The following is a 27,153-nucleotide window of genomic DNA, read 5'->3' on the forward strand; positions in this document are numbered from 1 at the left end:
CTGAGTTTTCGCGCCCCATTCCCTTCCTCCCCCCCCCTCCTTCGCACCTCCGCGCTCCTCAATTCAGTCAGTCTAGCGAGCAGCACCTCCCCACCACCAAATGGACGCCACCACGCCGCGGCGAAGTAACGCTGGATCGCCTGCTCCGCAGTCAAATGCCGCTGCTGCTGCTGCTGCCGCCGCCGCTTCTGCTGCTGCCGCTGCCGCCTCTGCCGCTGCCGCAGCTGCGTCTGGGACAGCGTCGCCCGCGTCGTCGCTTGCCGCGTCGCTGCTGGGCGGGTCGTCCGTCCTCGCCGTCGCGTCACCGGGCATGTACATTGAAAACCTCTTCGTTTATAACGCGATCTTCGGTCCGACAGAAGAGACCGAGCACGAGAAGATTGTCTTCTACCACCCGAGCGACGTCCCGCTCGACACCAAGATCAAGCAAGTCGGTCTCTGTGAAGCCCTTGTCAAGTTTGCCGCGTGAGTGCCGTGGATACTGGCAGTGATTGGGGAGCGATTGGGGTACAACCAGACCCAACCAGACCAGCTGACCAATTCACTCACTCACTCACTCACTCCACTCGCTCCACTCACATCGACTTGGAACATTTGTGTGGTTTTTTTTTTGGGGGGGGCGGTGTTGGCGCTGCAGAACATTCTCGGTGGACAGGCCGTGCGAAAGCATGCATAGCATGAGGTCCAGGCAGGTCTTCTTTGAGCCAGAGCCGGAATACTGGATGGTCATGGTAACGTGCGCGCGCAAACGCCGAGTTGGCACACAGCAATGCATCTCACATGTGCGATCGTTTTGTTTGCAGACGGTCACGGTGCCAGTCACGTTGAAGACAGGCAAGGACGGTCGCCAAGTGGAAGAATTTGCAGAAGAGGATGTCCAGGACAACATTCTGCTCACTGCATTGCATCAGAGTTATGCCATGTTCAAGGTGAGGCGCTTTTCTTGATTTGATTGCGTGTGCTTGGGTTGCAGCAAAAAAAAAAGCGAGGAGACTCATTTTCCTTCGAACCCCTCCGGAAAACCATCGCACAGCTCTTCAATGGCCGATTCACGGACATTTACTCGCAATTCAGTCTCAAGATCTTGAGGCACAAGCTGCAAGAGTTCTTTCCCCGCTATTTGACGTCTCTTCGAACAGAGCACTTTGATTTGCTGACTGCCTGCAACGGTACAGTTTTTTTTTTTTAGTTTTTTTTTTTTTTTTTGTGTGTGTGTGTGTGTGTGCGTGTGTTTTCGACTGCGAATCGACGCTGCATTGTTTGATACCCATGATCTCATTCCGTTGAATTCCACCACCATCAGGCATCCAGTTCATGCCGCTGGACAAGAACACTTATCTTCGAGTGCAATGCTTTGTCAACCTGACCGAAACCACCTTTCCCCAAATCAAGCATACCGTCTTCCTGCACAACGAGCACCTAATATGGTCGGGCCTCGAGCAAGACGATATGCGCACGCTGTATCGACTGCTGACGAGTGGGTTCTTGTCGGCCACGCTCACGGGCAGCTCTGAGGTGAGATTTTGTCGTTGCTCGTTTCGGAAAAGACCGCTCCACCCCAATTGTTGCCTCGCGCTTGACTAAAAGGTTTGTCTCCAACACACAGCCTGGAAGTCGAACGACAAAGGGTGGAAAGGCATCCGCGACAGGCGGCAGCGGCAGCGGAACAAACATTAGTCTTTTCCAGCAACAACAGCAAGCAGCGTTGCGCGAAATGCAACCCTTCCTGCTGTCAAACCGTGTGGGATACATCACTGGTCCTGAGGACTTGTCCGATCCCGACACCCCCGTCAATGCGCCCCAATTATTTGTCGAATCGGCCCAGGACGGCGAGTCGCTTCACCTTATCATTTATCAGTCTAATAACGCCATTGTCTGCTTCCTCGTGGACGCATCGGTCCACTTTGACATTAAATTCTACCGCGACCTGGACAGCTACATTGCACCGCAAGTGCGGGGGCTGTCTGAGACGATTTCCGAACACTTGGCCAAGCGGAGCGCAGTGTAAGGGATTGTTTGTCAGCACTTGTCAAAGTGTTTGTATCGTTTTGCTCGAGTTGGTTGCTCATCCTGTGGGGTGATGTATGCTTCCTGGTAGCGAGAGCCACTACCGCTACATTTACTACAACCACATGAACCTGGCGCTCAAATCGACCATGCACAACAAGCGGCAGCTTACCGTGCCGCCAGATGTGTTGCGGATTCTGAGCGACATGCGATCCCATTTCGAAAAGTCAGTCAGCTGTTGTGTTTGGTGTTGGAGGCGGGGGGAAAGTTTCGGGTGTTTGTTGCGCTCATCTTGATGGGGTTTTCATTCCCTGCTGCAGATCTCCACTGACGCACGAGCTTGTGGTCAAAATGCTCAGCGACTGCTGGGTTGTTGGTCGCAAATCCGAACAACGTGAAATCTTTGTCATGCTTCAGCAGAAGAATGCCAATCTCATTGAGATCAATGGTATGGAGAGGGGATTGGCTTGTTTTCGTGGCTCGTTGCTGTAGCGCTCCGCTCATCTCACTTTGTCTCTCTGTGCTTCATTGCTTTGTCTCTTTGGTTGATATCAGACGAGGTCCGGCGGCTGTGCATGACCTTGTTCAACAACATTTTCCTGGAGTAACTTGTTCGATCTGCGAAGATTGTTGTTTTTTCTCTTGTCTTTCCTTGGTGTCTTGTTTTTGTTTTGTTTGTTATTTTTTTTTCCAACTCTTTTGCCCAAAACTTTTGTTCATCGTATTACACTTTTTATTCTCTGAGTTTTCCAGTCTTGTGCTGGTGGGTGAGGTGGTCTCTCAAACCAGTCGTCTAAAAGCCAGTATTGGGGTGGACTTTGGCGTTCTCCCTCTTCATCCCCCCTTCCCACCGCCCCACCCCCTACCTCCCTCGCCTCTTTCTCGTTGACTGGCTGGCTCTTGATCTTGCGACTGGTGAGTTTGCTGATGATCAGCCTCGACGGCTCGACCGCTCAATCACAATCGACGACTTGTGTGCTTTTGAATCCCTCTTGTCACCGTTTGGCGCGCTCGCTCGCATTTTCCAAGTCTGCCTCCGCTACTGCACTTTGCATCCATCTCCCCTCAGTTGGCGATCCTTCACTCTGCTCACTCTGAACGCCCTCGCGTCCTGGCTCGTAGAACTTTCAACGAATCGATAAGGCTTCCAATGTCGTGGACGGGCGGCCCAGGCGCGCAGCCAGTGTCCAACGGCACGCAGCAGGCTGCATCGGTGCCTTCGTATGCATCTGCAGTCACTGGATCCAAGGACGGAGCGCAGCAGCCGGCTGCGGCGTCATCGGCTGGCTCCGGGTCGACCAACAGTAGCGGGAAGCAGAAGCCGCAGCAGCAGGCTGGAAAGGCCGCCGTCGCTGCACCCTCTGGCACATCGTTCTACTACTCGGGCAAGAAGCCAGTCACATCTGCGCAACTGGCTCCGGCGCTGACAAAGACCGAAGCGACCCCGCCAACCATCTATCAGGGAGTCGCGCCGACCATCTCACACACCAGCCATGCCCCGGCTCAGACACAGCTACCATCGCATAGCGCCACTACACAGTACAGTGGCCCAAGCTCGTATTCGAGTTATCCGCCGCCGCCGCCGCTGCCGCAGCAGCAGCAGCAGCAGCACAAGAACTCGCATCAGCCGCCAATGCCCGGCCAGCAGCAGCAGGGGAAAGGCCCGACTGGGCTGCCACCAGGCAATTACCCGCCTGCCATGGTTTCCTACATAGAGCGATCCTATCACGGAGCAACAGACCCGGCCACGCGAGATCAGATCGAAGCCGAGCTTGGCGTCATCATCCGAAAGGTTCAAGCCCGCAATGCGTTTCATACACACCCGTGGGCAACAGAGCTGCTGCCGGCAGCTGCTCAGCGGGCACAGGAGGCTCAGAACAAGGTGAAGCGGCGGTGGGACCAAGCAGGTCCCGCTGCACAGTCTGGGCAGCAACCTATGACTTTGTCGTCCCTTGCTGCCTCGTCATCGCAAGGGACTGCCCCACCGTTTGTTGCTCCGTTTAACATGCAAGCCGCCACAACCGTGCAGGTGCAACAGCACCATCACCAGCAGATGCAGCACTACCAATCAGCTGCGACCCCGTCCTATCCGCGACCCTCGCAACCCTCCTATCCACCTCCTCCCCTGCAGCCACAGCGACCCCATGATGTGCACTACTTTCCGCCACATCAACAGCAGCAGCAGCCGCCAAGGCCGCATGGCTACCCACCACCTTTGACACCGCAGCAGCCGTCCTCGTCTCAGTACTCTTCGTACCAAGGACAGCAGCAGCCGTATATTCTGTCACAGCAGCAGCAGCAGCAGCAGCAACACCCAGCACAGCCGCAACAACCTCCTCCATTAACCGCTCTGGCAGACCCACAGCAGCAGCAGCAGCAGCAGCAAACGGGACAGGCTGCGCAGCAATATCAACAGCACCTCGAAAACCTGCGTCAAATGCAACAGCAACGGCAGCAGCAAGTGCAGCAGCAATCTTCACAGCCAAGATCGGCAAGCAACAACAACGGCGTGCAAGGCCAATGGCAGCATCACTCGCAGCAACAACGGTATAGTGGATTTGTGGGTGCTTCGGGAGCCGAGGGCGCCTCCTCAACCCCGCTAGTGAGCACGAACGCGAGCGGTGCGGTGAGTACGCTCGGGTTTGTGCCTGTTGGACGCCGCAAGCGCTCGCCATCCCCATCGTCGCGAGACTCGAGTCGCTCGAGCTCTGTTGAGCGACCAGGACGTCCACTCACCAAAGAGGAGAAGCGCCAGGCGAAAGAAAAGGCAAAGCGCGAGCAGGCATCTGCGGCCATGAAGGCAGCTGGCTTTGGGGGCCCCAGATTGGATCCTGAGGCGGAGATGAAAAAGAGTTCTCGTGCCGCGCGCTTCCAGCAAGAATTTGCAGAGCACCAGCGCAAGCAGCTGGCAAGTAAAAAGGCTCGCATCGCCATTAGTGTCAACGCGGATGGCGAAGACCTGGATGGAGACGAACTGGACTGGACCAGCTGGGCAATTCGAGGCACGAGCGGCGAGCTTGAGAAGCGCTATCTTCGCTTGACCTCCGCGCCAGATCCATCCACGGTGCGGCCAGAATCTGTGCTGTCCCAGTCTCTCGATATGGTCAAGAACGCATGGAAGGCCGACAACGACTACAAGTACGCTTGGGAGCAATTAAAGTCGATTCGACAGGATCTGACGGTAAGGTGGTGGAGGGTTTTTTGGTGGGTTTTTTCTTTTTCCGTTGGAGTGTTGCCTCCATCAATCTTCATTTGTTTGTCTCGTTTTCGCTTTGACTGACTTTTTGTGCATTCGGACAGGTCCAAAATATCAAAAATTCGTTCACGGTGAAAGTCTACGAGACACACGCGCGTATCGCACTGGAAAAGGGCGACGTGGGCGAGTTCAACCAATGCCAAGCCCAGCTCAAGGAGCTGTACAAGGACGGCATTCTCGGCAGCGTGTTTGAGTTTACGGGCTACCGCGTTCTCTATGCCATTTTCATCAATAACAGCTTGGGTATGTTGTAGTTTTTTTGACTGTTTGTTGTCTTGCTTTTTTGTTGCTTTTTTGTTGTTGTTTGTGTTTTTGGCAATTGTGCAGTTGCTGGCGAGCATTCCGTCCTGATCATTGCTTGGTTGTCTTGCAGATGTAACAAATGCGCTTGCGGCTCTTACGCCTGCCGTGCGCGAGAGCCAGGCAGTGGCTCATGCGTTGGCGGTCAGACACGCCGTGGCGCTCGGAAATTATCGGCGCTTTTTCAAGCTCTACCTGTCGGCACCGTTCATGAGCGGCTATCTCATGGACTGGTTTGTTGATCGGGAGCGGGCCAAGGCCCTTGCGGTGATGGTCAAGGCGTAAGCGGGCTTGGTTTGGCTTTTTTGGTGCTAAAGTGTTGGGGTGTGTGCACACTCGGCTCACTGTGAGGTTGACTGCAATGTACTGGGGATACAGGTACCGACCGTCATTGACCATGGCGTTCTTGCAAACGGAGCTCGCGTTTGAGACTGCCGAGGATTGTGACGCGTTTGTGCGCGGCGCAGGTTTGACACCCTCGGACGATGGGTTGACGTTGGATTGCACGGTCGCTTCCACCGCGTCTGCTGGGCCCACACCAGTGCCACTCCCGATGAGCAAGCGTGTCACCAAGTGAAGAGATTGGTCAAGACGCGATCAACATTCAATTGTTCCAACAATTACATGGATTTTCTTGCTGTTCTTGTTCCATGTTGAAAGAAAGGCCTTCCGCAGTCTGGATGGCACAAGGATCTCAGACTGGAGTACACAAGAAGGTTCTGGGGGGAAAAAAAAATCGTATTAAGGACACAATACACACAAAATGGAAAACACTGAAACACAAAACAAGCAACGACAAAGCAGACGAGGGTTGTCACAAGCTTTACGCCGATAGGGGAGGGGGGGTGATATCGGTTAAAGCAAGGACATAATGACAAGGGGTGGGGGGAGGGGGCAAGGTGCGGAGAGAGGTGAGAGGGGAAAAGTTATTAGTCGAGGGAAACTAAGCAGGGATTCTGACGGAGAAAACACGAAACAAAACGAACAAACGAAGAGCTCGACGCCTCAGAGCTCAACAAAGGACTCGAGCGGTAATCGAGATTCAGCGTTGAACGTTCAAAAGGTGTGGGGCTTTGCATTCGTTTCTTGCTTGATGTTGTCTGGCGTTGTCCGTTTAGAGAACCAGGCAGCCCTTGCCTTTGTCCTTGGCGTAGGGGTTTTCCTTATCGTCGAGGCGGCCCCAGATGGACGGGATCAAGGGATCCTTCGTGTCCTTGCAATAATCCTTGAGCCTGTGAAGTGGAAACAAAAAAAAAAAAAAAAAAAAAATGAGAATCAAACAACAACATCAAAACGATATTTTTTTTTTTTTTTTTTTTTTGTGATGATTGTTTTTTCAAAAATAACAATAATAAAATAAAAATAAAAATAGTTTAAAACACTGACGAAACAAGTCAAGTTCCACTGTCCCGCTGTCCCGCTGCTTGTTGTGAGACAGTCACGGTGCGTTCACACCAACCACAGAGAGAAGGGGAGAAAAGGGCAGCGAAAACCCGCGACAAAAGCGAGAGAGAGAGAGAGAGAGAGCAAGAGAGAGAGAAGAGAGAGAAAAAAAAAACACTTCCACAACACTGAAAAAAAAAAAAAAAAAAAAAACGTTCCATCGTTGTGCCTTTTGTTGTCGCCGCTCCGCTGCAAAAGCCAGCGGACGACTGGCGAGCGAATGGAATCCGACCGCGTGTGCGGCTGACGCTGGATGCTGGATTCAAAGGCAGGAGGACGGGCGAACAAAAAAAAGCGAGGGAAACGAACGAACATTCGAAAACAAAAAAAAAAAAAAAAAAACTATTGTATTTTTTGTATGTTTATTCCGCTGCCTCTTTTTTTTTTTTTCCTTTTTTTTTTTGGCGACTGATTTCTTGCTTGGGGCGACGTGCGACCCCGCTGAGACTGCGCCTGTCGACGTGCGTCGGGCTGTTGACAAGCACTACGCGAGCGCAGATCAAACAGCGTCTCTCACAGCCAGAGCGAAAAGAGAAGGAGCTCAAAAAAAAAAAAAAAAGCGTTGAGCTATTTCCGTCCTTTTTTTTTTTTTTTTTTTTCTTGGCCTTCCTTGCATTCATTCGGCAATGAGAAAGGCGAAGGCGAAGGCGAAGAGAGAGAAGATAGTCGAGGCAATGGGACAAGAGCCTGGGCACTCACAGCTTGGCAGCCTCGGACACCTTGATGCGGTTGAACTTGAGCTCTGCGCTCAAAGCATCGACTGTCTTCTTCATGCGCTCTGTCTTTTGGTCAACCATGATTGAATCGTAATAATAAAAAGCTTTGTTCTAAACTGTAAAAATGACTGCGTTTCGAACTTGACGACTTATTTTGTTGTATCGTTGTTATTCGACTATTTCGCTTGTTGTTGTTGCCATGCTGTCATGTTGCTCGCTGTCGTTGAAGTTTTACTGCGAATCGGAAGAGACGCGAAATCTTTAGGAAAAAAAGCGGATTCAAATTGAACAACGAACGAACCGATCCAGTGGCAACAATCTACTTTTCAAAGAACAACCTAGAAATCATGCATTGCGATTTGAACTCTTTTGCTGAGATGGCGTCACTGCAGGCGGAACTTGAAAATAGAAGAAAAAAAAAACCATCAAAATCAAAGTGAACTGTGTTGGTGTTGTAGAGCTCGCTCGCTTGTCCGCACAAGCCCGGTCGCGCGCGCGTTCCAAGGTTTTTATCATAAATCTGAAATGGATGGATGAGATCTCCAAGTTGCCTCACTGATTGGTGGGTGTCTTCCAGCTGAAAATGCAAACCACGGTGTCTTAAAATCCCACAGAAAAGCTCAAGTCTCGCGCAAGATAATTGTATAGAGTCAGGTGCTTGACAGTCAAGAGGACAGCAACACAAAACGACAGACAAACAAACAAACAAAAGAAATTCACAACCAACAACAAAGAAAGCAAGGGTCAAGCACAAAATCAAACAAACAACCACACAAACAACCAAACAAACAAAAAAAAAACCAGAAAGAAAGCAGGGTCAAGCACACTAGAGCTAGCTCGACCATGACCTCTTCGAAACAATAATCCGGCAATCAGCCATGTAAAAAAACAACTCGCCAGCATCATTCATCATAAAACGCCACACGGCGCCGCTCGGCATATTCGACACGTTGGGCCGCACGGATACGCGCCTGAACGACGTCAATGTACAAGGGCAAGGTGAGGTGCATGCGATCGCTGGTCGCAACTCCGACAAGGACATGCACGCATCCCGATCGAACGTCTGCCTCGTGCCGAACAGAGTCCAACACCAGCGCGTTTCCAGTCCCATTCATAACCTGGCACTGCGCCGAAACAATCGTCAAAAGACGCGCCGGCGAAGAACTGTCCGTCACGACAAAGTCAGAGACCGAGGGGAAGTCACGCTCGGCATTCACAACACCCGTCGAAAACGTCAGTGGCACGGTCGTCTCGGCACCGTTGCTTGAAGTGGAATGGAACACAATGCTCGAGTTGTTGCTCAGCTGGAAGCGAACTGGAAGCACAAGCTCGGACAGGGCTTGGTTGTCAGCGGGAGCCACAGACACACCCTGGCTGGTGGACTTGACCAGCTCTGGAGAACTGAGAGAAACGCTCAGCACGTCGCCATCATGGGCTGGCTCGGCGAGCTTGATAACAAACTGGTAGGCAGTACTGGAACGACCGCGGGTTGAAATACGCACCGAGGAAATCTTCACCTCTCGCGCAATGCCTGCATTTCCGGACGTCAGGATTGCGTCCGAGCTGGAAGCCAGATGTAAGGCAAGCCCGGCAGTGGTCGGACGCAGAAGCTGCACGACAAAATCGAGCCGGGTCAGGAAGGCGTCATCGGTGATCGTGGAGAGGCGGTCGCGGCCTGGGTATTGGGCGATTGGCGAGTCGCGAGTGACGGGATCGTTAAACGTCAAGCGAGCCTGCAACGTGTTCAAGTCGTCAATGCCGGCACTCTCGAGCAGGTCAACTGTCGCAGAAAACAGCAACGTGCGGCTCAGCACATCGTCTCCTTGCCGGCTGTACGACAACAGCGGAGTGACGGACGAGAGGCTCGTGCTGGTCGGATTGCGAGACAGGTGAACAGTCCATTCCAGATCGCCAATCTCTGTCAGCATACGAGAGCGCACAGTCATATTCTGGCTGATGGGAACCAACCCATTGCCGCTGTTGATGGTGAGATAGTGCGGCTCCATCCGCTGGAAACGCGTTCGTTGCAGCAAGGCTGCTTGGTCGGACGGACTCAGTTGGCCAGTGACAATGACCTCTTCAATTGCAACATTGTCTCCATAGTGGACAACAGTGCCGGTTGCCGCAGTGCGACTGACAAAGCGGAAACGAAGCGGCAGTGTGCTCAACTGCTCGTTCGTTGCTTTAATGTCAAACCAGTCGCGCTGCAACGACCGCACCACCAGTCCCGACGACGTGGCGAGCATGAAGAGACGGCCATACGTAACTGGCGAAGAGATGCCTGTCGTAACGCTCGACGGAGAAATGATGCGCAATCGCTCGAGGCCCACGTCGACGACCGGCTGCTTTCGGAAGGAGCTGGCGCCGTACGCCCTCCAGCCAGTGAAAAAGTCTGGATGCTGTGCGCTGTAGCAACCCCAGCGCTGGAAGATGTACCAGTTGTCGTCATGGTCACCACCGCGCCGAACAAACGCGTTCTCAGGGTGATCGCCGAACAGGTTACATTCGACCGCGCGGTCCACATGGGCTGCATTGGTCAAGTAGACGCCGGCTTTGCATGAGGGACGCTCCATGCACGCTTGCTTACACTGGTCGAAAGAGACGCCCTTGACCTGATAGATGCCAGCCGGTCCGTTGTCGCTCGCACGGTTTGCAGATTGGATGACCTCGGACCACGACTCGTGCTGGACTGGTGCACAAGTCGTGTGTGGATTCTTGCACATTGTACAAGCTTCTCCATTAAAGTAGCGGCTTGAATCACCACACGACGAGCAGACAACGCCATCAGGAAGGTTGACAATGTCCATGTGCGTGTCTGCCACGTTCTCGTTCGACGCTGGCACCTGACGAGCAATCAGCCTGCCTTGCTTGGGGTCCTCTGCCATGACCATGTGATTGCTTGCCGAGATGACTTGAGAGAGGGTAACATAGTCGCCAAAGTGCACTCCCACCTCGTCTGCCTTGGCCGGGACTTCGCAGTCAGCACCAGGTGTGCTTGCGCACACTTGCAGGTAGAAACGGGTTAAAAGGTCGAGCTTCAAGCCGACAAGCTCCTGGTTGGTGCCATTGGACAAACGCGCGACAGCCAGCACCTGCAGCACGGGCACCAACTTGTACTTGATCGGAACTGGATTCTTCGACACCGTCGTGCTCCACTCTTTGTCACCGTCCATGTTTGTGGGGTCTTCCGGATCATTTGTGCCTGCGGTTGGGTCACCACCCATGAACGTCTCGCGGCGGGACTCGGTGCGATCCTTGACGGCTTGCTTAAGGGAGCTTTGCTTGCTGATGCTCAAGGACGTGTCGATGGAGCTCGACTCGATTCCAGAAGACGAAAGCGACAATGATGACTTGAAGGCATCCGACTGTTCCACGCTCGACTCAAACTCGGTTTGTGCCATGGTGTACACTCGAATGGACTTCCCGCCCATGTGGACGCCGATGAGGGTGTGGGTCCCCACCTTGTCCAAAAACCGAAGGTAAAGGTCGCCACAGTTTGCATGGATTGCGGTGCACGCCGAACGATCCTTGCTCACTCCAGCGTGCGAGGGAAGCACAAGACCATCACAGCACGCGGGCGGCGGGAGCGCGTTGAACATTTCAATGACATGGTCGGCGAGCGGAGGCGTGTCATCCAGGAACTCTGCCACATATGTCAAGACGGTGCCAATGGTGGTGATTGAAACAGATTCGGACGACTGATGCATCTCTGAGGCCTGCTTGTAGTCGTTCGACGCCGAAAACTTGGCACCTCCACCTTCAACGAGAGCACTGAACGAGAAGGAGGTTTCGATGGACACGTCCACTTCCAAGCTTTCTGCGTACTCGGACGAGGTCGTTACGAGGTGGGAACGACTGTCAAACTGCGCGGAAGCGTACGGAATGACGGCGACGCGGTCAGGAAGCATCGTGCTGCCATCAGCGGTCATGCGACGCATCGAGTAATCCACCTTGAGGACAGGCAAGGTGAACCCGGGATCGACACCGGACGACGGAAGAGGGTTGCCCTTGAAGATGTGGTATCCGAATCCGAGCATGCCAATGTTCTTGTACGACGTCACGCCACTCCCAGGCATGTTGATTGTCGCTCGTGCAGATGCCATACGAGCGTCCAGCTCCAGCTGCTCGAGAGCAACCGTTTTGGTCGGCAGATCGGACTCTTGGCGAGTGTGGGACGCAGACAGCTCGTTTTGCAGATCGACCACCTCGAGTTCGACGGACAGCTTGGCCAAGTCCATGCTTGTGCGTGAGTCGACAACTTGGCTCTCGAAACGCGCTGACAGCGTGTCGCGAGCAATCTGCGCAACAAGCAACTCGGCGGAGAGGTGCGGCTCGCCTAGTTGGATCAAGGATTCAACACGCGAGATTGTGCTGTTGAGTTCGAGGATGCGGGTCTCGGCGAGAATTGGCCAAACGGCAGCAGATGGATCGAGGCCTGTGTTGACATCGCCGTTCGAGCAGCCATCACGCGAGTAGCACGACTCGAGGGCACTCGGAGGATCAGAAAGACGTGCACATTCGGATGGAGTTGCAGTGGGCCAGAAATGCGGCGGATGGGATGGATCGCGGCGAGTACAGGTGATGTTACGAGTGCGAGTGCCAGCGCCGCACGCAGGTTCACAGGATGACCACGTCGACACTTCCCACTTGAGCTCACATCCAGAAGTGCAGTTGCAGCTCGGGCAGGTTGTGGAGTTTGGCTTCTGGAGACCGTGCATCTCACAGAGAGACGCCGAAACTGGAACTTCCGAGCCGCTACTGCCAGTGTTGTGCAAGCATTGAAGCGTCGATTGCCGCGCCTCGGAAAACTGGCACGAGGTTTCAGTGCAAAGACAATCGCCACAGAGCTGTCGATACTCGTAGTCACAATCGAAAGCATCGCATGCAACTGTTGCGGGCGGGCGAGTGCTGGACCGACAGAACGAATCGTCCACGACAATGTATTGAGGCTGTCCGTTGTCGCTGTGGGTGCGCTCATAGCATTGAATAATTGCATGTTGAACACCTGCGCCGCATCGCGCAGAACAGTCGCTCAACGAAGTGTTACGCCAAAGGAAGCGTCGCAGGTTGAACGACAGAGTAAACTCGTCACGGTCGAAACTCGCTTTACCGACTTGGTCCAGGTCGAGGCGGAGAGCGAGTCCGTTGTTGGCAAGATCACCATTCAGCCACGAAGCCACCAAATCATCGAGTGCCGACTCAAAGGATGCATCCGTGACAACCCGCTGCTGGTTGTCGCTGTTGGTGATGTCGAGCTGTGCGATGGCGGCTGAATTGAGCTGCGGCAGTGAGCTCGTACTAGCTGGGTGCCAGTCAGAAAGCACCGAGTACACCAGGTAATTCTGTGGACTGGAGGCCAAAACGGAAGCGCCCAGTGATGCATTCGAGACGTGGACCACCTCGCCAGCCAAGCGAATGTCGTTGGCAAGATATGCCAGATCAAACGACACAAGAGGGAGACAATCGCGCTCAAAGCCGCCAATGACACGGACGCGATCAAGTGCGAGCTGCACAGCACGATCAGAGACGCCCTGAATCTCCAGGTACGCGGCCTGGGTGGCATCCACATTCGCCCAGATGTGTGTGCGTTGGCCAAAGACGCGAGTCGAACGAAGCGGCAGGTCGGCAGAATTGTACAGGACAATATCAAACACCTCAGCGTAGTGCGCTGGATGCTCATCCATGTACACAGTTGGAATGGAGAGCTCGACTCGATGTACGACAGCCGGTGCATCAAAGGTAACACGTTCGCACCCGGCAAGTACGAGATCCGCGCAGAACAAAACAAAAAAACGGCTCTGGTTGCCACTTTCACGGCACAATCAACTGCCACGCCACGGTTCTTCTACCTCTCGTATTTTGATTCTGATCCGAAAGCAAGAATCCCGCGAGTTGTTGCATATTCTGTTACAATTCCGCAGTCGTATTCAGTCCACTCGCGTCCTGCCACCGGATTTAAGTATAATTTGGGTAAGTTTCAAAGCGTAAAGTCGTTCGAGTGTCCTGGTCTCACGATTCTCACATTTGTTGTCAACAGAGCTCTGTACGGTAGGATCTGCGGTAGGAATAGTGAAAAGAAAGCCGTCGACGAAAGCTTGTGGTGCTTTACTGAGCTTAGAATTGAGCCACTACGAAGGGGTTGGTACCTCTTGGAACAAAGGCCATCTGTTCCCAAGCCATATCGCTTCAATTGTGGACCCCACGCAGTATACTCCCCAAAACATGTCATACGCGGCTGCGTTTTCCACTTTTGCGTACATCAACGTTGTCCCCATGGCCGCAAGGTTCAATCAACTATACTGGGGTCCCGCAGAAACGGCTTTCGTCGAGGTTGTTCTCGCCAAGGGCAGCGGCTCCCAAGTCTTTTTTCTGACTGGCGCGCTTGGCACACCCTCCCAGCAAACGTTAAATTATGGACAACCTGTTCCGACCGGCCCTTTTTTTACTGCCATGTGCATTCCAGGGGTTGGAAGTGGCGCCGCATATGCTCAATTCAACAGTGATGAACGCCAACTCGACCGTTCCGATCCGGATCAGCGCTCGGCAGTCGAGTTCATGAGTTTGGGAGAACTCGAGGCGTTGCTAGGGAGAGGCCAGATGTTCGCAGTTAATTGCGGTCAAGCAAATTACAAGAACGACCTGATAGCTGCGTTCGCCCCAGCCAAGAAAAACAACAATGGACAATCTGTCACCTTCAATCCTGATTCGCATCGTCGAGAAACCCAACTCTTGGGAAATCGAGATCCTGGAGATCGTTGCACTCTTGATAGCGAGTGCAAGATTCCGATGGAATGCATCAGTAACAAATGCACATGTGTTGACTGCAAGAACATCCAACCGATTTCCTTGACGGGCGCTACTCAGCAGGAGATTGATGACATTGCGAGAATCATGTGTGAGGGTCACACACAGCCAACGGACCCACTGCTATTGAGCAAATATTTCGGATCACTACAACGTGCGAGCTGTACTTGCAAATGGGATACCAGCACCGACGAGTGTAAGCCGTAGTCCGTGTAGGCCAGGCTCTCTGGCAATTGGGCAACTTGCTCGTCGGGCTGCGTTCTCCAGTTTTTTGTGCACCTGTTTTGCCCTTCATCTCAATAAAGCGACCTCACAACGCGACGACTTGTAACCTCGAAATTTGAGCCTTTCGGTTTGCGCAACGCATTTTAGTGTAACCTGGAAATTTCCGTGATATCAAAGGTGCCACAGACTTTCGTTGCTATTAGATCTAGCTTTGTACTGTTGCTGCTTCCTTATTCGAGAGTAGATAGACGTTGTTATGCTTGATAGCTGCAATAGCCCTGGCGGAGGAATTTCAGGAAAAACGCTGGTTGTGCTTTTCACGAACGGTGCGGAGATCACCATGTGAACAAAGTCGCTCGGAATCTGCGGAAGACCTTGTTCGATGCGAATTCCTCATTCTTGTTGGATGAATCTGTGGCAGACATGATGCTATCGAGCGGCTGGCGCTGAAACGACTCACATCAAATATTGTGGAGTTTCTCCCTCAAATGACTCACCCAAGGCTTCCATCTCAACAGACTGACACCAGATGCTGTTTTTCGCACATAAATACACTCTATGGTGCTTGGCAGGGTCAGAGGGCGATACAGCCCAGTCCTGGAATTCAGGGCACCTGCTCGAAATCATCTGCCTGTTGAGCCTGCAGTCCGCGGCGCGCTAGAGATCCGCTGTATTTGTTTGATCTCGATCAAATTTACTAAGATTTTGTATTGTAGAGTGAAGGTGCCTCGGTTCGGTCGAACAACAGGCCATTTTTTGGGTGCCTAACTCCGGCAGTTTCGTCGGAGCGCTCCCCCTCGACCGTGTCGGTCTTCTTTCACCGCTTCTTTTTGAAGCACTATTTGCCATTGGATGTCGGGGAGAGCGCGACGCGGAAATCGCCCTCGAACGGACGAGATTCCTTATTTTGACTTTTCGTAATGCTGCGCCAGCCAAATCGAAGTCGGCTCAGGAAGGCTCTGCCAGCCCCGCCGCTGTGGCAAGTTACTCAAATGAGGTCCGCTACATGAAATTTGTGAGAATAGGGCAATGGCGTCCAGAGGACAGGCGTGAGATCGAAACGTTAGGCATTCTTCACATTAAATGGATTTGTCGTGACATTCAGTCGGTTTTGAAGTTTGAATTTTTTTTCTCCACCGTTTTTTTTTTTTTTTTTTGTTGGTTTTTTTTTTTTCCAAATGGTTAAGCAGGCGGTACCCTCGGCTGCTTCTGCTCCCACTCCTACTCCCGTGCGCGCTACAAGAGCCACCAGGCCAAAGACTGGTGGCAGCCTCAGTAGCACCGACGCAGTGGAAGACGATCGTGTGGTCGCGCCAATGGAGGTCGATCCACCCAAACCCAAGCGAGCTGCTGCACGTGTTGCTGCCAATGCTGCTGCTGCTGCTACACCAGCTGTACAAGTGGCTACTACTACTATTGCTGCTCCGCGAGGCAGGACCAGCAAGGCAGCCGCACCTGTCCCTGCCACTTCAATCTCAGAGCCGCTGAGCAAGGTGCCGCTCCTGTCCAAGAGTTGTGAGGCGTAATGCCAGTCCACTAACTCGTCACTGACATCTTGTTTGCTTCGTTTGTGATTCCTACTGTTTGATTTTTCAAATAGCGCCAGACCGCTCAGAAAAAGGCCACTGCACCAACAAACCAAGGATCTCAGACTGTGAGCTACCATCTTCGTGCTCGCAAACCCATTCAGGTTGCAGTTGCGCGTACTAGCAAGACGAGTTCAACTTCCAGTAATGGCGTTCCCACGACCATCCGCAGCAAGCGTCGGGCTGCTGAAATGGCCGGGGAGAACACCTCAACATCCAAGAAGAACAAGAAGAAGGCTCGTCAAACGGATGCTGACGATGCTGACGACGGCGATTACGAGGACTGCGACGACGACACTGCTGGCGACGGCGACGACAACCAGGACAGCAAGAAGCTCAGCAGGGAGGAAGCGATCGGTGAAGCACTCCTGCAAAACACCACACTGACTACGCTCGAGTATGTACTTGTCGGCTTCTGCTAACTCCATGTTTGTTTGATGCCTTGACTCACCGTATGGTATCAGCTTGGGTGAGTGTGTGATTGACTTCAAGAATGCTAGAATGCAGCCGATTGCGGCAGCGTTAGTGCAGAACAAAACGCTGACGACACTCCGGTATGCAAAGCTGGATCCATTTGCCGATGCCATGGTCATGGCAGCTGTACAAAGCTCACTCGCTCACTGCTTTGCTTTATGATAACAGGACTAGAAATTACATTGACGCAGTGATTGCTGATGCACTGACGCAAAACACCACACTGACTGAACTCTCGTAAGTTGTTTTTGCACCATTTGCCCGTGTTGCTTTGTGCGAGGTAATTGGCTCACCATGTAACGACAGAGGTTACCTCGATGCCAATGGAGCGCGATCGATGGCAAAGGCACTGACGCAGAACGCCACGTTGACCACGCTCTAGTACGCACCAATTTCGCATGTTGATTGCATTCGAGTTTACCATTGCAAACGCTTCTGTTTGTTTCGATGGCGTCGCTCGTTGTGTGGTAACAGTTTGCACTCGGGTAAATTCGGCTCGGCAGAATCAAACCCGATTGCCGCCATCCTGAAGCAAAACACGTCACTGACCACCCTAGAGTATGCTTCTTTCCTCTCATGCTGACCACTACCGCGTCTGATTGCGAACATCAATCTAACCATGTCTGTATGTTGGGTCAGGTTGTATGGTCCTCAGATTGGAGACTTTGGAGCTCAAGCGATTGGAGAAGCGCTGAAATCAAACACCACTTTGACTGCACTCCGGTACGGATTCCACTCTCTTCGTCTTCTGCTAGTTGCTTGTTCGCTGATAAGTTGAATCGTATATTGATTCTCATGTCATGGTCTCCAGCTTGATCGGCAACGACATTGGCAGCGCTGGAGCGCAAGCGATTGGAGAGGCACTCAAGACCAACTCGGCATTGACTACGCTTGTGTCAGTGCCATTCTCATGCTGAATCATTGCTTGAGGTCATGCGAGAAGCGCAGTGATGTGTGTTGCTCACTTCGTTCAAATAGTTTGAATAACAACAAGATTGGCGAAGCTGGAGCACGTGCGATCGCTGATGCTCTGGTGTGCAACAAGACGTTGACCACGCTTTCGTACGTTCCGCCGGATGGATGTTGTGGCCTTGGGTTCTACTGCTGCGTTGTTATGCCATCGCTGACATCAATTGCCACAGCATGTACTGGTGTTCGATTGGAGATGCTGGAGTTGAAGCCATTGTCCACGCGCTCGAGAAGAACACTACGTTGACCTCCCTCAAGTATGATCCTTGGCTCTCTTTGACTGAATCCATGTTTTTGCCACTGCAAGCGATGGTTCATTCGTCATATCGCTGACTGTAATGCTCGCAGCTTGAAAAACAATATCACTCTCGGCTCTGGCGCGCAGGCGGCGATACCACGGATGCTCCAAGTGAACACGACGCTGACTGAGCTTGAGTACGTGACAGCTTCTATCTTCATCCCCTTACCCAAACCAAAAGCAGAAAGATGAAGAGAACGAAAATCGAGGCAATCACGGCTGCCTAATACCGCATGCTCACACGTTGATTATAGTCTGGGCGACAATAGATTGAACAGCGTTGGATTCCAAGCAATTGCAGAAGCGCTCGCGCGAAACACTTCTCTCACGACACTCTCGTACGAGTTTCCCTGTTCATGTTGATGAATGCTGTGCTGTATTGTGGTATCCGATGGTATGGCTCACCGCTTTGGGAATAGACTTGCGTATAACGCCATGGAACTAGCCGGAGCGCAGGCGATTGCCACAGCACTCAAGAGCAACACCACACTGACCACACTCGAGTATGTTCGCAATCTGTCATGCCGGTTCGACGCTATCACTGCTAATGATCATGGTGCTTTGGAATTCTCACAATCGGATACAGTCTGGATCACAGTCGATCTGGTGATGCCGGCGCGCAGGCCATTGCGGATGCTCTTCGGCAGAACAAGACGCTTACGACTCTGCAGTATGTTTTTCTGCCGCACATTGGTCCATTTCTGTCTGCAAAGGCCAAATATTAACCTTGCTTGTATTGCGTGTCACGTGTCAAGTCTCAATGACTGCAGGATTGGCACTGCTGGACTCCAAGCGATCGGAGGAGCACTCGCGCAGAACAACACGTTGACCACGCTCAAGTACGTTTGGGAGCGATATTGTTGGCTATTCTTGTCTGGAAGAGAGCGAAGCTATATTCTAGTGATTCATTGTCTTACCACTCGAAAACACAGTCTTTCAATGAACCCGATTGACGATGTTGGTGCCAACAGCATTGCCGAAATGCTGAAGTCGAACACCAGTTTGACCACTCTCGAGTACGTTCTATGCTCCTGTTGTTGTGGAACTGGTTGTTGCTGCTTTTACTCACGATCAGCCAACAGTCTGAGTTGCAGTCAACTTCGTTTTAAAGTGCACGAGATTGCCGAAGCTCTCAAGCAGAACACGGCGCTGACGACACTCGAGTAAGGGTTTCGAACACCTTTCTGTCACTCATACACAATTGCTGTTCCTTGCCCGTTCTATTGCTCACCGCATTGCTCAATCAGTTTATCGTCCAATGATCGTGGTTTGATTGCCTTCAACCCTATCGGCGCTGTTGGAGCGCAGGCGATTGCCGAGGCCCTGAAGCAGAGCAAGACTCTGACGACGCTGCGGTACGTTCTTTGTTTGCTGATTGATGTCACACCTGAAGGCGGACGACCTGCTTGTTGGTATTCTTACTTAACATGTGGTTGCAGTCTGAATAACAATGCCATTGGCACTGCTGGTGTGAAACCTATTGCCGAGGCGCTCAAAGTGAACACTGCGCTGACCACTCTCGAGTATGTTCAACCATTCGTGCTGATTGATGTTGTCATGCCTCATTTCAGTGCCTTACTTGTTATGTGGGCGCAGGCTGGATGGCAATTCCATTGGTGATGCTGAGACGCAGGCAATTGCACCCGCGCTTGTTCAGAACACGACTCTAACCTCGCTCAAGTATGTACCAAGTCGCACGCCGATATGCCTCGATGCTTGATTCACTGAAACTGACACTGTTTCTGGGATTAGACTAGGGAACGGCGTGCTTGGCAAAGCTGGAGCGCACGCGATTGCCACTGTGCTGAAGCAAAACGCCAAGCTCACCACCCTCGAGTACGGTCACCTTTCATTGTGTGTCGTTTGATGCTCCGAAAGTGATAGCAAGTGCTAATTGATGATTCATGGTTCGTTTTCTTGTTTGGTTTTTTGTTTTCTTCACCGTGATGGCATCACAGGGTGACGGCTCGCTTTGTTGACTCAGGAGTGCAAACAATCGCAGCCGCACTCAAACACAACACTACGCTGACCACGTTCAAGTAGGTTATACTCCCCCTCGTGCCGGTCAAAATCTCACGTGTGCGCATAAAATGATTCTTTCTGATGCGATTACTCACGGCGTGATTCCAGGTTGCGCGACATGAACCGCTATGACCCTGAATTCGAGCGTGAAATGTCAGAACCATTGACCACAGAGCGGTATGTTGTCTTGCAGTTGACATTCACTCTGAAGTGGCCAGAGGTGGTCGCTCACGCAACTTGTCACCGTGTGGTCACAGTCTGCTGCCGCAGGTGCGTAATCCGCATGGATTTGGACTCGAAAAAGCCCTGTCGCGGGTTTCCAGGCTTTTGTATGTTCCTTCTCCCTTCTCCTGTCGTTCCCCCTTCTATGACGACGACGCATGTGATGCTTCTTTCGATGGATATAAGTAACTCAGTTTATGCGGACAGTATGCGTGAGAACATTGTTGACTCTGCTGGAGTGCAAGTGATTCAAGAGGTTCTGAGTTTGATCAAGCCAAGCAAGCTTGAGTAGGTTCTCGTGCTCGTTGGTGTTGTGACTTCCATTGCAACTCACATTGATTGTTGTTCACGACACTGTTTAGGATTCGCTTTGGCCTTGACGACTTTGGAGCGCAAGTGCTTGCAACATCACTCAAGCAGAACTCTTGGATGACCGAGCTCAAGTTTGTTTGCTTCTTTCGCGCTGATGTTCTATGTTCTGGGGGTAGCGCGGTGGCGTCGGGGGCGTCCGTGGTCGATCAGATTCAGTTTTGGTGGGAGCACATCAGCGCTCACCGTGACAACAGTCTGCGTTCCAGTCAGGTTGGCCCGATTGGAGCCCAAGCGATTGCAGAAGCGCTGATGCAGAACACCAAGCTCACTATACTCAAGTATGTTGTCTTTCCATCGCGCTGGCTTGCTGATTGTTGTCGTTCTTGGCGTTGTCAACTAATCGCTGCTTGGTCATGTCGGGGGTTTGTTCAATCACGACACGATTCTAGTCTGAGTTCCACTCAGCTCGGAGATGCAGGAGCGGAAGCGATTTCCAAGGCACTCAGGGTGAACACGACACTGACCACTCTAAAGTACGAAAGGACTATTTCTGCCCTTGCTTATTGCCACCCTTTTGATGCACTGCGTTGATGATACTGACACTTTGAGCAGCCTGTACGAATGTTGGATTGGCAGTGCAGGAGCTCAGGCGCTGGCGGAGGAACTGAAGCAAAACGTGGGATTGACTTCATTCTAGTACGTTTTCGTTCGCTTGCTACCTTGCATGCTGAGTATGTCGTTTGATGGACAGCGATAGTGGTACTTACCTTTTGAGAGCAGCCTGTCCCGCAATTCTATCGGCGATAGTGGTGCAAATGCGATGGCGGCAGTGATTTCGCAGAACACAACACTGACGACCCTCGAGTATGTTCCTCTCGCTTTTCTGCTGCTTCGTATCGCATTGGTAATTGAACAAGCTGCATGTACTCACTGCATTGTACACAGTCTCGGAAAGAATCATATTGGCGATGCTGGCGCCGCAAGGTTGGCAGAAGCGCTCCTGCGGAATACCACGCTTAAGGGGCTCAGGTATAGAACCAGATTGAGATCAACAATGAATGTGTGTACGTGCTGCTCTGCAGTGCTTTTGCTCACTCGCATGTAAACAGTTTGTGGTATAACGAAATGAGCGAAGCAGGACAGCGAGTGATGGCAGCAGCACGCAGCCAGAATTCTGCACTTGACTGGCTCAAGTATGGGTCCCCTTTCTCTGATGCTGATACTGCCGTGTATGCACGTGGTACTTACTGTTTGATGAAATTTCATGGCTTTCTCACTTGGAACAGCTTGAGCGAGAATCAACCGCCGAATTAACCAGAGAACGCTCGCTTCCTTTTCTCTGGTGGTGTGTTGCTGTGTTTTCTTCTGATGATGACTTTTGCTCACTTCGAGGGAGCAGATTGTGTTTGAGTTCGGGTAGTTTTGTAGACGTAGTTTGGTAGTTTGTTTGTTTGTTTGTTTTTGTTTTTTTTTTTTTTTTCGTTTGTTTGTTTGTTTGTTTGTGTGTGTTTTTACCTTGCATGGCTTGACAAATACAAGTACTTCGTTGAGTGTCAACCTTTCCATCATGAAACCGTGCAAGCATGAATTCAGGTGCTACGATCAACATGTGGATTACCCCGAAGCGTGAACCAAAGCCGGAATGGTTCCCAGTTTGAGCTTGTACAAGTTTTGTAGAGCTGAACCTGAAGAACTCAAATGAGTGCCACCATCCCTCGAACGAACAGGTAGTTTTGCAAACGCTTCCAGAACGCCGATTTGTTCTTAACCATCAATACGATAGTACTGCTGAGAGCAAAGCGGGTCGAGATCACGGCAACGGTCTGCCCAATATCAAATCTTGGAGCTTACATAGTTCGTCAAAGCAAATTTATTAGAACAATCAAAAGGCAAACGCTCGCACGAAGGTTTGAGAATAAATAACAACAAACAACAATCAACGGCGCACAAAGCTCAGGGCTAGTCCTTTTTGGGATAGCACAGCGGAATGTACTCCAAACTGGGATACGGCGCAGGGACTGCACAAAAGCTGTTTGAGCGATCTATCTGCGTGTACATCAGTGTGGATGCGCATCGGTTGGAGACCGTCGTCCAAAGTGGCTGAGCCACATCGCATAGCACCTCGTCGTAAGCAGAGGCCTCCCCGAGCGAGAAACTGTGAGCACGAACACCACCTTGTGCCGGGACCAAGTGTTCGAGAATGTCCATCTGCTTGTCTTTGAAGGCCAGCAGCCAGTACTGGAAAACAAGATGGTCAAACCAGAACCAGGTCACCTCCTCGTGTCTGCGTGACGTGTCAATGAATGCAAGAAACTCGGGCACATACATGGCTGGAAAGACAGGCATGTCGTTAAACCAAGTGTATGTCGACAAGTTGGCTGTCTTGCGGCGCAGTTGCTGGTAAGCGGCATCGTCCGTCCGACGGATCAAGTCGGCAGATGCGTTCATGATATCGTCAAACACTGGTGGATGGCCAGGGAACATTGTGACGCCAAAGAAGTGTGTTCGGTGGTCGTTGGCGGCCAGGGCTGCCCGCAGTGCGGCTCGCCGATTGACCGCGGAGGCGGAGGCGGTTGTCGATGCAGTGTTCAACACGCCTCTGCTCCAGACAACTTCCACGTCGGTCACAATAAAATACTCGTACGTCGGCACGTTGAAAGGCAGCGCCCAAGTCTCGCCAAGCGACGCGCGAGCCAGCAAATCGAGCGCGTAGTACTTTTTAAACCAGACCGGATTGCGCCTAAAGCTGGGTAGAGTTGCGAGGGCAGACGGCATAATGATTGTATAGAAGGGTCGTCGTGCATGCCAGCCGTCGAGATTCTCGTCCGGCACGAAAAACGCTGGATCGACATTGCGCCAGGTCTGGCGGAGTGCAGTGTCGGTGGTCTCGTCAACGACAAAGTACAAATCCACCAAACCATTGTACTCGTAATACAACGAGGTGGCGGTCGCCATGATGGAAAACAAGCAATGAGCGAGCGGCTTTCCTTCCGAGCCACACAACAGCGGGGATAATGTGCGCTGCCACCGGCCCATCGTACAGTATGTTGCATATGGACACGACGCCCGCCCCTGCTCGTCCACCGAATTCGCTTCAATCTTGCGTTTTTGTACCCCCCCCCCCGATTACTTACGATACTACTCCCAGTCCCCTATTTCTCGCCCTTTCTCTTTTCTTTTCTTGTACAGCTCTCTCTCTCGTTCTTTGCGCCATCTTTCAATGCAGTAAAGCTCGATTCACACACCCTTCCGCTGCTCCCCTCCACCCACCGCGCCCGTCTGTTGCTCGTTGTTGCGTGCACAGTTCGCATTTCTGAAGACTGAAGCGGATGAGATGGCGAGAGTGAGAGAGCGATGCACTGGTTGAACCGGTTGGACGGGTTTGAGTTGGCGTTGTCCCTTCTCGTCGCTTCACTCCTTGAGCGCCGACGATGATGGCGACTCACTCGCACACAAAGCAACACACAACAGGCAGACGGTGTGACTCAGCTCGACCGCGCTTGACCGAGAGCGAGAACGGCAGCAGCGTCATTGCCGCTTTGCCCTGTCGCACCTTTTGTACCGACTTTTTCCCCCCCCCCCCTCTCCCGTTTGCTCGCTTGGGTGTGAGCCAACTCCACGCCTTTGACACTCTGGCTTGGTTGCTTCTCCCCTTTCTTTTGTACCTGGCACGGCATCTCAGCGGTCTTTGCTCCGCTGGTCGTTTGCGTTTGACGCAAACAACGAGTCACTCTCATCCTCTCAGATTGACACGTCGACCTGACTCAGTTCAACAAACTCACTCTCTGTCTGGTCGTTCTTGGCGTTGCGTGATATCCTTGACAGGGCGCTTCTTGCAAGTGACTCGCCAGTCACTCTGTTTCTCAATGACGGCCTGCTCAGTGTCGCCACGGCAATCCCATTCGTGATTCCAGCTGGAACATCCATCCAGAGCGCAGCCTCCATGTGCCATCAGGTAGTGGGCCAATCAAGCACACCTATTTGAGCCTATTTCGTGCGCTGGATGTGCTGGATGTGTTTTGCTTATACTTTTTTTTCTTTTTTTTTGTTTTGTTTTTTGGCCTGTCAGGCCTTGTTTGGAACGCCAAGCTCCGCTGCAAAGCTGTTCACCGACCTTGGCGTGGAACTCATGCCCGTGTCGATGAGCCGCACACCGCTTGTCATTCCTGCCAACCAAGCGCTGGTGGTGACAGGGGGCGAGCCATTCTTCCCGCTCACCATGCACTCGCAAATATACCAGGACGCAACGGGAGCGTCGGTGGCGGCTGGCCACACGCTTGCCGGAGACAGCCAGGCCACACAAGACCGGCTGTCTGGCATTTACAACGAGTCGCGCCGCGTGCAAGAGCAGCAATACCGATTGCTCCAGAGCTTGTTTGGGCAACTCGAGCAAGCCCAGACGGAGCAGCAGCAAAAGCAGCTCGATCCGCTCGAGCTGGCCTCTGCCTCGCAAGACTTTTTGGACACGGCCGCTCCGCTTGTCACTCATGACTTTGCCAATGTGCTCGACTCGGCCGTTCGCGCCTTGTACCGCAACGACGGCGAGATCGGGCCAGACAAGCTCGCCTCGCATGTCTCGTACGCCATGCACGACCTGCAGCTGATGGGCCAGCCCACAAGTACGTTGACATTCCCGTCTGCTGCAGCTGCTGCCGCTGATGTTGCTGCTGCTGCTGCTGCTGCTGCTGCTGCCGTCGATGCCGCTGCCGCTGCCACCACCACTAGCTCCGCCACCTCCTCCTCGTCCTCTACAGCCGCCAAACCTCACACTGGTGCTGTTGCCACGCAGCAAGTCTCAAACTCAATCGAGGCCATCTTCAACAACATGGCGCTGCCTCGCCTGAACGTGCCAGTGGCCACACGTGAGCAATTGAGCGTGGCCAACTGGACCAGCCAGCCTGCGCCCGAAACCATGGACATGTGCACCATCAACCGCAAGCTGCAGGTCGAGCGGTACCGTGATCGCCTCAACCTTGGCGTTGCCGACTCTGTCTATCGCGTCAACCCTCCCGTCCGTCCTGGCGCGCTCGATGAGCTGTCCAAGGCCGAGTCGCCAGCTGCCAGCGAAACTGAGAGCACCGGCTCTGCGGCCCACTCTACCTCAACTGCTGCAGCCGCTTCGATGGCAGCACCGCCTGCAGCGGCTGACTCTGCGCATCACGAAGAATTTAGCATGGACATGAGTTCGGACGAGGAGTCGGGCGCGTTTTCCATGGGCTCTGGTGCGGGCGCCGCGCGAGGCAAGAAGGTCAAGGAGCGAGGAATGAGTCACAAGCAAGCCGAGCAACGCGCCCGGGACCGATTGCGCACATCCATGCAAGAGCTGGTGCTTTCGCTCCCCGCCCCAGAGAATGTCAAGAACGCGTCCCGCGCGACCGTGCTCAAGAAGGCGGCCGAGTTTCTCGCCTTCACGCGACGCCGAAATGACACGCTCAAGGCCGAGAACGATCGTGCCAAGCGCGAAATCATGGAGCTGGAGGCCGAGCAGCGGCGGCTGCAGCAGCAAATCCAAGCGGCCAACCTGATGACTGTCGAAATCACCGACAAGAACCATCGCTACGTTTTTGTCGATCACATGTGGGAAATTGTCACAGGCTACCAGCGGACAGAGGCACTCGGCAAGCTTGTTCGAGACGTGGCCGGCTGCCCGACCTGCGCTCTCATGATTGAACGAGGGCTCGAGATTATGCACAGCATTGAGAAGGGCATCGAATGGAGCGGCCTGATGATGAGCCGGCGCAAGGACGGCCGCATTTTCGCGTCCCTGGCGCACATTGTGCCCGTGATGGACGAGACCGGACAGGTCATTCAGAATGTGTGCACTCGGCGGCACTTTCATCTGCTCGATCCCATGCAGGCCTCCTCTGTGTGTACATTTGAAAAGTCGCTCGAGGCGGAAGTCCAATCAGCCATTCCACTGAATGTTGTCTCGCCTGAAATTGTCGCTGCGGATGTCTCGCAGGCGTTTTTGTCTGCACCCATCTCGTGATGCTTTTCGTTGGTGGTACGTGCCATGTGTGTGTGTGTGCAAGTCGTTGATGTTCATGCCATGTGTGTGTGTGTGTGTGTGTGTGTGTGTGTGTGTGTGTGTGTGTGTGTGTGTGTTTGTGTGTGCATGTTCATGCTATGTGTGCGTGTGTGCAAGGTGTATTTTCTTCGTTTCAACCTCAACCCCATCCTTGCCCAACAAGCACGCGGGGAAGGATTTTGAAAGAATAAATCAAAATCGAAAAAATTCATTCATTCTTTTTTTTTTTTTTTTTCGTCCAAATCTCGTCTTAGTTGAAGGTTTTGACCAAGCAGCAAGCTTCATTGAGACAAAAGCAAATACAGTATACAACATTGTCTGCGCAACAGCAACAATACAAGCGAAAAAACCCAAAAAACTAACGGAAAACTACAATACTGTGGGACGCAAACGAAAAAAAAAAAACGGAGCTGCACTTCACTTAGGCACGCAGCATCTCGTCATCGTTGTCGTCGTCGTCGTGGATACTCATCCACTGCACAAAGGCAGCC

The 27,153-nt window shown here is 52.6% G+C and overlaps 8 protein-coding genes across 8 annotated transcripts; 5 read left to right on the plus strand and 3 right to left on the minus strand.

Annotated features, from left to right (window-relative positions):
• The first annotated feature begins 73 nt into the window (after positions 1 to 73).
• On the plus strand, positions 74 to 2,748 carry CAOG_08123 (hypothetical protein). Its single transcript, XM_004342675.2, has 9 exons — positions 74 to 465; positions 638 to 731; positions 804 to 929; positions 1,034 to 1,169; positions 1,304 to 1,515; positions 1,607 to 2,004; positions 2,099 to 2,233; positions 2,328 to 2,455; positions 2,563 to 2,748. The coding sequence occupies exons 1-9, from the start codon at positions 101 to 103 to the stop codon at positions 2,613 to 2,615; spliced, it is 1,647 nt and encodes a 548-aa protein (XP_004342724.2). The 5' UTR covers positions 74 to 100; the 3' UTR covers positions 2,616 to 2,748.
• A 115-nt stretch (positions 2,749 to 2,863) lies between these two features.
• CAOG_08124 (nucleus protein) lies at positions 2,864 to 6,140 on the plus strand (the record flags this gene model as incomplete). The annotated part of the gene is made up of 5 exons (XM_004342676.2): positions 2,864 to 2,922; positions 3,130 to 5,188; positions 5,308 to 5,506; positions 5,637 to 5,844; positions 5,942 to 6,140. The coding sequence occupies exons 2-5, from the start codon at positions 3,158 to 3,160 to the stop codon at positions 6,138 to 6,140; spliced, it is 2,637 nt and encodes an 878-aa protein (XP_004342725.1). The 5' UTR covers positions 2,864 to 2,922; positions 3,130 to 3,157.
• Positions 6,141 to 6,261: 121 nt separating this feature from the next.
• Positions 6,262 to 7,853, minus strand: CAOG_08125 (hypothetical protein). The gene is made up of 2 exons (XM_004342677.2): positions 7,706 to 7,853; positions 6,262 to 6,795 (listed from the first exon to the last, which is right to left on the minus strand). The coding sequence occupies exons 1-2, from the start codon at positions 7,801 to 7,803 to the stop codon at positions 6,678 to 6,680; spliced, it is 216 nt and encodes a 71-aa protein (XP_004342726.1). The 5' UTR covers positions 7,804 to 7,853; the 3' UTR covers positions 6,262 to 6,677.
• A 771-nt stretch (positions 7,854 to 8,624) lies between these two features.
• Positions 8,625 to 13,467, minus strand: CAOG_08126 (hypothetical protein; the record flags this gene model as incomplete). The annotated part of the gene is made up of 1 exon (XM_004342678.2): positions 8,625 to 13,467. The coding sequence occupies exon 1, from the start codon at positions 13,404 to 13,406 to the stop codon at positions 8,625 to 8,627; it is 4,782 nt and encodes a 1,593-aa protein (XP_004342727.1). The 5' UTR covers positions 13,407 to 13,467.
• A 477-nt stretch (positions 13,468 to 13,944) lies between these two features.
• On the plus strand, positions 13,945 to 15,412 carry CAOG_08127 (hypothetical protein; the record flags this gene model as incomplete). The annotated part of the gene is made up of 4 exons (XM_004342679.1): positions 13,945 to 14,521; positions 14,635 to 14,722; positions 15,019 to 15,077; positions 15,324 to 15,412. The coding sequence occupies 4 exons, from the start codon at positions 13,945 to 13,947 to the stop codon at positions 15,410 to 15,412; spliced, it is 813 nt and encodes a 270-aa protein (XP_004342728.1).
• Positions 15,413 to 15,929: 517 nt separating this feature from the next.
• CAOG_09163 (hypothetical protein) lies at positions 15,930 to 21,948 on the plus strand (the record flags this gene model as incomplete). The annotated part of the gene is made up of 33 exons (XM_011272574.1): positions 15,930 to 16,244; positions 16,352 to 16,734; positions 16,838 to 16,891; positions 16,980 to 17,048; positions 17,118 to 17,192; positions 17,286 to 17,369; positions 17,451 to 17,534; positions 17,623 to 17,706; positions 17,790 to 17,873; positions 17,954 to 18,037; positions 18,129 to 18,215; positions 18,333 to 18,416; positions 18,498 to 18,581; positions 18,665 to 18,748; positions 18,834 to 18,917; positions 19,011 to 19,094; positions 19,161 to 19,241; positions 19,326 to 19,433; positions 19,518 to 19,601; positions 19,675 to 19,758; positions 19,831 to 19,914; positions 20,037 to 20,117; positions 20,209 to 20,277; positions 20,358 to 20,429; positions 20,530 to 20,610; positions 20,685 to 20,765; positions 20,889 to 20,972; positions 21,084 to 21,167; positions 21,247 to 21,330; positions 21,415 to 21,498; positions 21,580 to 21,663; positions 21,744 to 21,827; positions 21,921 to 21,948. The coding sequence occupies 33 exons, from the start codon at positions 15,930 to 15,932 to the stop codon at positions 21,946 to 21,948; spliced, it is 3,180 nt and encodes a 1,059-aa protein (XP_011270876.1).
• A 645-nt stretch (positions 21,949 to 22,593) lies between these two features.
• CAOG_08128 (hypothetical protein) lies at positions 22,594 to 23,589 on the minus strand (the record flags this gene model as incomplete). The annotated part of the gene is made up of 1 exon (XM_004342680.1): positions 22,594 to 23,589. One exon carries the CDS (start codon positions 23,587 to 23,589, stop codon positions 22,594 to 22,596), a length of 996 nt encoding a protein of 331 aa, XP_004342729.1.
• A 196-nt stretch (positions 23,590 to 23,785) lies between these two features.
• On the plus strand, positions 23,786 to 26,718 carry CAOG_08129 (hypothetical protein). Its single transcript, XM_004342681.2, has 3 exons — positions 23,786 to 23,859; positions 24,460 to 24,589; positions 24,704 to 26,718. The coding sequence occupies exons 1-3, from the start codon at positions 23,855 to 23,857 to the stop codon at positions 26,621 to 26,623; spliced, it is 2,055 nt and encodes a 684-aa protein (XP_004342730.2). The 5' UTR covers positions 23,786 to 23,854; the 3' UTR covers positions 26,624 to 26,718.
• The last annotated feature ends 435 nt before the right edge of the window (positions 26,719 to 27,153 follow it).

The sequence above is a fragment of the Capsaspora owczarzaki genome (genome assembly GCF_000151315.2).
Source record: "Capsaspora owczarzaki ATCC 30864 unplaced genomic scaffold supercont2.17, whole genome shotgun sequence".
In the NCBI taxonomy this organism is placed as follows: domain Eukaryota; class Filasterea; order Ministeriida; family Capsasporidae; genus Capsaspora; species Capsaspora owczarzaki.

Excerpts from the sequence above, each read along its gene's own strand:
- CAOG_08123 (XM_004342675.2), top strand. The coding sequence starts at position 101 with ATGGACGCCACCACGCCGCGGCGAAGTAACGCTGGATCGCCTGCTCCG. Across the intron at positions 2,005-2,098 it reads TTGGCCAAGCGGAGCGCAGT|CGAGAGCCACTACCGCTACA; the intron begins GTAAGGGATTGT and ends GCTTCCTGGTAG. Across the intron at positions 2,234-2,327 it reads ATGCGATCCCATTTCGAAAA|ATCTCCACTGACGCACGAGC; the intron begins GTCAGTCAGCTG and ends TCCCTGCTGCAG.
- CAOG_08125 (XM_004342677.2), bottom strand. The coding sequence starts at position 7,803 with ATGGTTGACCAAAAGACAGAGCGCATGAAGAAGACAGTCGATGCTTTG. Across the intron at positions 6,796-7,705 it reads GTGTCCGAGGCTGCCAAGCT|GCTCAAGGATTATTGCAAGG; the intron begins GTGAGTGCCCAG and ends TCCACTTCACAG.
- CAOG_08129 (XM_004342681.2), top strand. Across the intron at positions 24,590-24,703 it reads CAGCCTCCATGTGCCATCAG|GCCTTGTTTGGAACGCCAAG; the intron begins GTAGTGGGCCAA and ends TTGGCCTGTCAG.